We start from the raw sequence: 8,468 nt of genomic DNA, 5'->3' as shown, positions 1-8,468 counted from the left end.
CCGTTCTCCCTCCAGAACGGTCCGTTCTCCTTCCCAGAACAGCCCGTTCTCAACTACAATATGTAGTTCAATTCAGTAGCTTGGAACGGCTCGTTCCAGTTTGGGAACGGCCCGTTCTGGGCTACTGAATCAACTTTTTTTTTTTTTTTTTTAACAATGTTACAGCAGCCGCCTCCGAAGCCGTCAGCTTCACTTGGCCCACCCCGTGAAACCTAGACGGTCGGGGGCACTAATAGAAGGGAAATCTCGGCAGCCCCCCGAAATAAAACGCCCCATCTTCCAAGGGGTCAACGTCCACAAGAGCGACTCAGAAATACTCCTGTTTGAAATTTTTGTACGACTGGGAGTAGAGAGTAAACAAACCTCCATCCCTACTCCCACTCAGAGATAATATGCCGTATGGCGGAACGCCTACCTTCAACTGATAAAAGTGAAGGAAGACGGGAAGAGACACCTTTATCCCCAAAACTGTACACAGGACTTGAAAAGCCCTCAAAAAACCCCAACTATTGGGATGCAACTGGCAAGGAGTCGAGTTGACGAAGTTTAAAAAATCACACTCAAACAGAGTGAAGGGAAGACAGACACTTAAATCTCGAAAAAAACAATGATACATATAGAAATGGGGAGGGTCGGTAGACTTCCCCATGTACACACCCTCACCGGCCTGACAAGGTTCAAGCCAGATCATCCGGGAAATAGAAGGGTCACAAACCCTGAACGACCGCGGGATCCCGTTAACCTCAAGAAAGGACCGAAAAATGCTCTGGACCCCCGCCATCTCACGCTTGACCCAGTCATAGCCAGAGATGCCTGGCTCCGAGCCCCGGGGCGGAGGCGGATCCCTCTTCTCGGCGGAGGCTCTCCCGGTAGCCACCACCTTACCGCGCGCCTTGCCCCTAGCAGGCGCAGAAGAGCCGACACCACTCCCACCAGCCATTAAAGAAAGAGAAGATATGGGGAAAAGAAAAGAGAGAACTATAGAAAGGAAGTACCTGGTACTCCTCCTCAGAAAATAACCCTAGTAGTGACGGGGTTACCGGAAATGGAGACGGAAAGCGAGCGGGAACGAGAAGGCAAAGAGGACTATCGTACCCAAGAAGCCAAAGAGTGGAAGGAAGCAGAGTGAATGGAGAGAGACGCGAGAGAGAAAGAGAAAAGGGCTTTTTCCCCCAAAATTTCAAAACGGCCATGCCACGTGTCAACCTAAGGGCACGCTGACAACACATTAATTGCAAGACCATCATTGCACAACCGTCATTTCCCTTAACGCGCCACTTGCACGTTTTCGAAAAATGAACAGTTACGACACATGGCATCTCAACAGGCAGAAGTACGCAAAAGGCCACTTCCCCCCAGCGAGCTCGGTCTTAACTCCTTGACCTACGGTCTTCGGAGCTCGGGGGGCTAGTGTACTGTCCGTACCGCGAAGCCGAGCTCCGAGCTCGGCATCACAGCACAAGATGAGGTCGGGCACGCGCTACGTGACGTCAGCTCGGCATTTAAGCAGATCATAACTGATCTCAAGGGATCTCGCTTCAGACGAGATCCACTATCTAATCTTATCATATCTTATCTCAGGCTCAAGGCCCAAAGCAACCCTAATTCACACTAAGGTACGTGCATTACTTATACGAGATTCATACTCCCACAAACACTAACTTTAGCATCGAAGTCTCTTTTGCAGGTACCACCCCCATCTTGGAACACAGACGTACCAGTGAAGGAGGCTCACCGACCTTACCTGGTGGATCAGCTCTACAACAGATTTCCGGTAAGAACACAACAGAATACTACTATGTATTGTGACCGTCAAAGTGTCTTGCACATTGTAAGGAATCTAGCCCCTCACTCCAGAATAAAAGCACATAGGCATACAATGCCTTTTTGTTCGTGAAGTAGTAAAAGGAAGTGTGAATATGCAGAAGATTCATACTAAAGGCAACCTAGTAGATGTGATGACAAAGTCGGTCAACACTAACAAATCTACATGGTGTTGATCTTCCTTTAGCTTATTAAAAACGTGAAAAACATGGAATGACAAAGAAAAGATAGTGGTATATGAAGGAGTAGTTTGAAGATATGATTAGCTTAATCATAATCTTTAAGTAGGAGAATTGTTAGAAAAATAAGTCCCGCACTGGTAGGAACTTCATATATACTTGGTCTCATTAAGGCTATAAATAAAGTCTAAGCCCCCTCTTCTTCATCCCAAAATCTCTCCTTTTCTTTTTATCTACTTTGTTAGTTTTCTCTCCATAATAATGTGAAGATATGATTAATTTAATGATACTCTTCAAGTGAAAAAGTTGTTAGAAAAGAAATCTCATATTGGTGGGAGCTTCATACTTGGACCCACTAAGATTATAAGTAAAGCTTAGTGGTCCTCTCACCTTCATCCCAAAACCTTTCCTTTTTTTTTTTAATCTACTTTGAGAGCTTTCTTTCGGTAATAATATTCTTCTATTTTAAGAAATGAATTTTAAAGTAAAGAGTAGTGGAATTTTCTTCTTACCTCTTTTTATTCTTATTTTCTTATTATCTTATTTTAGTTATGTATTATTATTTTATTACTTTAATACCTGACAATTTTTCAATATGAAAGAACTTATCGTGTAATAAATGCTTCTAAAGCTTTAACCCATTGTTATATTCTTTTATGATGGTTAATATCATTATTTTGAATTTTTTATTTTTTTGGGGGCTCCTCCAAATTAATACCATTGTTGAGAAATTCAGTAAGGTATATAATCATACACTCTTATTGGCCTGACGGACATAACTTTATGGTCTCATATATTTTACTTCTTACTTCTGTTGATGGTTGGGCCAGTCAGATGTAAATCAAGCATTATTATTAGATTTTTTATATTATTATCATCAGTTCTATCTTTATTATTACTAATATTAAAATAATGATTCATGAAAGACTTGTTTCCTCGTCACTTCATATGTATATGTATAAAAAATGAAATTAACCGTAATTAAGTTATACAAATTATAAAAATATAAAATAATATACCTTTAAACATGTACAAACAACATTATTATATAAAATTAAAAATACCAATTATTTTATAACATGATCTCATACATATATAAATACTTCTTCTGTTTCATACCATGTGTTGAAGAAAAAATAAGTTCTTAAATAAGTGATATGTTAAATTTTAAATGTATTATTAATTATTTTTTATTTATATCTTTCATAATACTTTTTAGAAAATAATTATGTTATATTGTTTTAATAAAAAAGACTAATTATAAGGTTAATTTTGTAAAATTATTATTTCATATATTTATTAATTTTTCTTAATTTATATAAAGTAATTTAAGATAATATTTACTATAGAATAAACAAAATAATATTTTTTTTTGTTTGTATTAAAGATGTTGATCGATAGTTTATAGTTGAATGTTAAATTCTTTTGAGGTATATAGACTATTGAAGTAGGTTTTGTCCCTAAAATAAATTAGTATACATAGTAAAAAGTAAAACTTACAACAAAACACTTAAAAAGAAAATAAAAAATTATTATTTAAATCAAATTAGTAGTAAATTATTGTTCTACTATTGTATTAAATTCTTTAATTGTTTCAAATACATTACATCCAATCAAGGAGTTGACACAAGTAATTAATATATTAAATCAAAAATTAAATTATCTGAACAATATTTAAGTTCAATAATTGATAGAAATAATCATTAATTAGATTTTACTTATCTTTTAAATGAATCATATTAGTTTTAGACGATATTGGTGAAAAAGAAAAAACATCACATCCATGTTAATACTTTTTATTTATTATATTAACACATTATAAAAAAAATATTATATTTCTTTTTTTACAGGTATATTATATTGTTATATTTCTATAAGGAGAGATGTTGTAAACTAAGAAAATATAATATGAAAAATACAATAAATATTTGTTTTTTTAAAATATTTATTATTAAAGGATTTATTTATTTATTCGTTGGAATTCATGACAATTTAACAATTTTCTTTTTAACTATACTATTATTTTTATTTAATTTTTTTTAATTATTTTATACATATATTATAAATAAAATAATGAAATTAATATTAAGAATTTGAAAATAATTTTTCATTATATAAAAATGTTAAGTTACTCCTGTTCTATTTGATATCTTCTAAAATGAATAAATAAAAGAAAAATTCATGAAATATAAAAAAATGTATATATCATTTTCATTTTAGTCTTATAAAGGTCAAACACTTTCATGCAATTTCATATTTAAAGGATGATTAAACCTATACTTTTTAACTAATGATTTTTTTAAAAATTGATTATCTAAAGTAGAAGGTGCTTGTAGAATATTTGAAGTTTAAAAATTTGTACCAACATTCTACCGTGATATTTAACGATATTTAATGCTTTTAAAATTAAGGAATAAAGAAATAAAGAAATCTTTTACAAAGCTGAAAACGATGTCGTTTGATTCCTTGAGAGTGAGACGGTTACGTTTCGAGGCCCAAAGTCTAAAAACATTCCGTTTCAATGTGTTCGTACTTTTGGCGGAGAAAGAGAGAGATAAAGCGCGAAAGGTCTCAACAGAACTACAGAGAAGAGAGTAGAACAAGGCGTGGCGGTGATCGGCGATGGCCACTCCGGTCACTCCTAATTCCTCAACACCTGCTACGAGAAGCTCTCTCAGTGACGAAGAGATCTGGAAGCGTCTTAAGCAAGCTGGCTGATGGCGATTCCGTTGAACACAAAGATAAGGCTACGCTCGTTGACTACATCGCCAAGCTTCATTCTCAGGTTTATCTATCTACCTTATCTTTTTCCCCGGTAACTTGCACTTAGATGCATTGATATCGTTTATTTTTTTCATTGTGAATATCTTCTCCGGCACCGTATAGAAGGTCAACAAGGATTGATGTGGAATCTTGTTAGTTTTAATGCGATATCTTCTTTCCGCGGTGGTGCGGTATAGGCATGTAGTTGCGGTTTCAATCCTACTTGTTAATTACAGCTTTAGTGGATGGTTTATGTGCCTTGTAACTAATAGCAAGTGGATTGGTGTTTGGTAATGTTGTGATTGGATAAAACGTTGTGGTCGTTGTGCGTATTGATTTGAACCTGTGGGTGAAGAGAGTCAAATTCTGTTATTACATGTTTTTCTTTATGTTTATGGCTATTGGCTAAACAGTTTCTAGACTCTGGAGGTTCGTAGACGTGTCAGCAGTTATCATGCATGCCAAAGAATTGTGGACGTGCTGCTGGGAAATTAGCAAGTGAATTGCACGTTATTGATCGTGAGACAAGAGAAATTAGGAATTCAGACACATTAGCTAGTGATATGATATGACTGGAATAGGATATATAAGAGAAAATAACCTTTATCTCATAGCTATCTTTTGGGATTTGGGCACAAAACCTAAATAATAATTTTAAGATGATATGCAAACTTTCTTAGTAGTAGTTGTTGATTTTATCGGACCTTCCATTTTCAAGCTGTAAATGGACCACCGTGTAATTAATACTACAATTTTCATATTTAAGATATTTAATTTTTGGTAAGAGAGACGTGTTAAAAATCTCATATTAATTACTAATATAATCATAAAATGCGTATAAAAATTTAAATTATAAAATTAAGTAAATTGTGTTATTCTTTGGTTTCTTATAAAGTCTCCTGCCTCGTGATGTTTAAACAAATTGTGCATATATTATATTCAAATTATTTTGGGTCCTTGCCTGAATCACGATGGAGAATTTTTCAGGCAGAGGCTACTCCGATTGATTTCCTGAAGCACTCCGATTGATAGACGAAGCACAGAAACAATCTACTGAGGCTGAGGCTAAACTGCGTGCTGCAGAATCCATTGGCGCAGAGGCTTGCGGATATAACAGTGTTGCAGACAGGAAGATTCGAGATGTTGAAGCACGTGAATGAACTCAGGAGGCAAATCATATATTTCAAATCAGAGTATGTATTTATGTGATTATAATTTACATGTTTACTATAAAGCAATAACATATTTCCATAAAACTATTTCGGGGTCTCTGACAACATTTGACAGACATGCGTCCGATACATGGCATAATTAAAAATTATTTTTTTTGGCTGAGATACCTCTCTAGTATAATTTTAAAATCTTTTTGACATGACTCTGAACTAAGAGAGTAAGTGCATGTTTGGATTATCATTGAATTTCGTTAAGCGGAGTAAACACACGTTTTAAAGAATCAAAAGTAACTTTTTTTATCTTTTCTGTTGAAAGTAATTTTGTGAGTTTCGGACGGTAAATTAAACACACACTAAATCAATTTCTGTTCTTAACTAAATATTTATCTAATATTTTTATTATAAAAATATTAAAAAATCAACTAATTTATGAATATTGTAATGTTCATAACATTCTTTTTTATCTATAACGAGACCTATTTTCATGAAAATTAATGTTTTAATTTTTGAGAAATATGGTTCATTTTCTAAGAGTAATCATCGTATAAAAATTGAAAAGTTTATAAATATCGTGTACATGTATTCTACTTTTTCGACATTAGTCGTATCTCGGTGTGCATGTCGGAGTCGGTGTTTCATAGTTTACTATCTCCCAATTTCTTTTATGTTATCTTGGACAAGTTTCCGATGCAGCTATCTGCCTGCATTGTGCTGTTTATAATTTTTATTTTTTGAAGAATCCTGTGCATCGATTTATACATGGATGTTGGAGATGAGGTTATGAGACTGGCCAAGAAAAAAAAAATTGGTGGATTGAATTTTGTTTTTGCCGTGGACTACATGGTGCCACACTTCAGTTAAGAACACACTACGTGAACTTGTGTTCCAAGTTATGGTGTTATTTTCCAGTTTCGTATGTTGTGCGTGAGATCATAATCGACCTGCAATGTTGTAATATTTTGATGGATTGATATTTGTTTAGAAATGAAGTCGAACTGTTTCTCACACTCTCTCAGCTGTGATGAAAAAGAGAAGGAGATAGTTCGTGGAAGACAATCCATTTCCGAAAGGCAAATTAGTTTGCGGCAAGAACAGGAAAGGTTACTACAATCACAAGCCATGCTCAACCAGAGAGAGGATCACCTTTTTAGTAGATCTCAAGAATTAGATAGTCTTCAAAAAGAGTTGGGGGACACAAAAACAAGTATTAATAAGGAACACGGAGCTCTTTGTGACAAGAAAACCAATTTGAAGTTGATGGAAACCACGCTAACAAGAAGAGCAGAGGTTCATTTTCTAAAATTCTCAGTTGGTTCAAGATTAAACTAGTATCAGGTATTTTTTTAACTTTGCCATTGTCATTTGGACTTTTGTTGGTGAATACAGACACTAAATAAATGGGAGACTGAGTGAGATGAACAAGAAAGAGCAAGAGATGCTCGATTTTCAAGTGAAACTTGCTAGTCAAGAATCTGTATGTTGATATGTTCTCTCCCTCCCTCTATTTTCTGTTGTTCATTTCAACTTGTGAACCTTTTCTTTATGTTTTTTTTTTTATTTTTATTTTTTTTTATTTTGCTTGATGGAAAATGTAGAATGAGTTTCAGAAAGTTAGATCTGTTCGGGAAGCTGCTCTTAGAGCAAGAAAGTCTGATTTTGAAGCTGAGTTGCAAAGTCAACGCAACTTGGTTGAGAATGAAATTGAGATGAAGAGACGAGCTTGGGAATTGAAGGAAGTTGATCTTAAACAAAGAGAGGGCCAACTCCTGGAAAGGGAGCACTATTAGAATATAATCAGCATATTCCTTTGGCATATCAATTAGTTATTGTGTTAGTTATTGTGTATAGGAAAGTCAATCATAATTCCTTGTAATTAGCTAAACAGGTAGCTTGATTCTTGCCTAACTTGTAGCATAACAATCATGTACAATCATGTATTTATTGACATCCTTGCCAATGGAAATGTCACGGATTACACAATCTTACATGGTATCAGATTAAGGTTCTTCCTAACCTCCATTTCTTCTGCGTCTCCTTCCTTCTTTCTTTCCTTCTCTTGTTCTTCTACTACCATGGCCGAACAACCTAAATATCATCCCGCCCTCACCATCTCTAATGTGAAATCGCTTGTACCCGTCACTCTAGACAACGAGCAGGCACTTTATCACTCTTGGGCTGCGTTGTTTACCAACTTGACTCGGGTTCATGATCTATACGATCATCTTGTGCCACCCACAGAACCCTCTGTCCACGCGGCATACATTGCTGCGAAATCAGAAGATCCAGCCATGTGGAAGCGTCTTGACGCTGCCATCCTTCAATGGATATACGGCACCATCAGCCCGGACCTTCTCCTTGCCATTCTCAGACGTGACGACACTGCCGAAGGAGCATGGAAACGTCTCGAAGCTCTATTTCAAGACAACAAGGCTTCCCGCGCAACCCATCTCGAAGAAGAGTTCACCAATGCAACCTTCGAAGATCACAACTCCATCGACGCCTATTGCACTTACCTTCAATCAATTGCAGA

General features: G+C 35.4%; 1 protein-coding gene across 2 annotated transcripts; it reads left to right on the top strand.

The window, feature by feature from the left end:
- The first annotated feature begins 4,478 nt into the window (after positions 1–4,478).
- Positions 4,479–7,918, top strand: LOC145953002 (uncharacterized). 2 transcript variants are annotated; one of them, XR_014430510.1, is made up of 6 exons: positions 4,479–4,788; positions 5,754–5,959; positions 6,676–6,794; positions 6,921–7,225; positions 7,325–7,412; positions 7,534–7,918. XR_014430510.1 is itself a non-coding variant. In XM_083066250.1 (5 exons), exons 2-5 carry the CDS (start codon positions 5,907–5,909, stop codon positions 7,349–7,351), a joined length of 504 nt encoding a protein of 167 aa, XP_082922376.1. In that variant the 5' UTR covers positions 4,479–4,788; positions 5,754–5,906; the 3' UTR covers positions 7,352–7,918. The 2 variants fall into 2 exon arrangements, 1 of the variants encoding a protein (XP_082922376.1); XM_083066250.1 differs by having other exon boundaries at positions 7,325–7,918.
- The last annotated feature ends 550 nt before the right edge of the window (positions 7,919–8,468 follow it).

This window comes from Cajanus cajan, chromosome 11 (assembly GCF_000230855.2).
Source record: "Cajanus cajan strain Asha chromosome 11, NIPB_CcT2T_4, whole genome shotgun sequence".
NCBI classification, from domain to species: Eukaryota; Viridiplantae; Streptophyta; class Magnoliopsida; order Fabales; family Fabaceae; genus Cajanus; species Cajanus cajan.
This window is presented reverse-complemented; position numbering and strand designations above follow the sequence as displayed.

Excerpts from the sequence above, each read along its gene's own strand:
- LOC145953002 (XM_083066250.1), top strand. The coding sequence starts at position 5,907 with ATGTTGAAGCACGTGAATGAACTCAGGAGGCAAATCATATATTTCAAA. Across the intron at positions 5,960-6,675 it reads ATCATATATTTCAAATCAGA|AATCCTGTGCATCGATTTAT; the intron begins GTATGTATTTAT and ends TATTTTTTGAAG. Across the intron at positions 6,795-6,920 it reads CTACATGGTGCCACACTTCA|AAATGAAGTCGAACTGTTTC; the intron begins GTTAAGAACACA and ends ATATTTGTTTAG.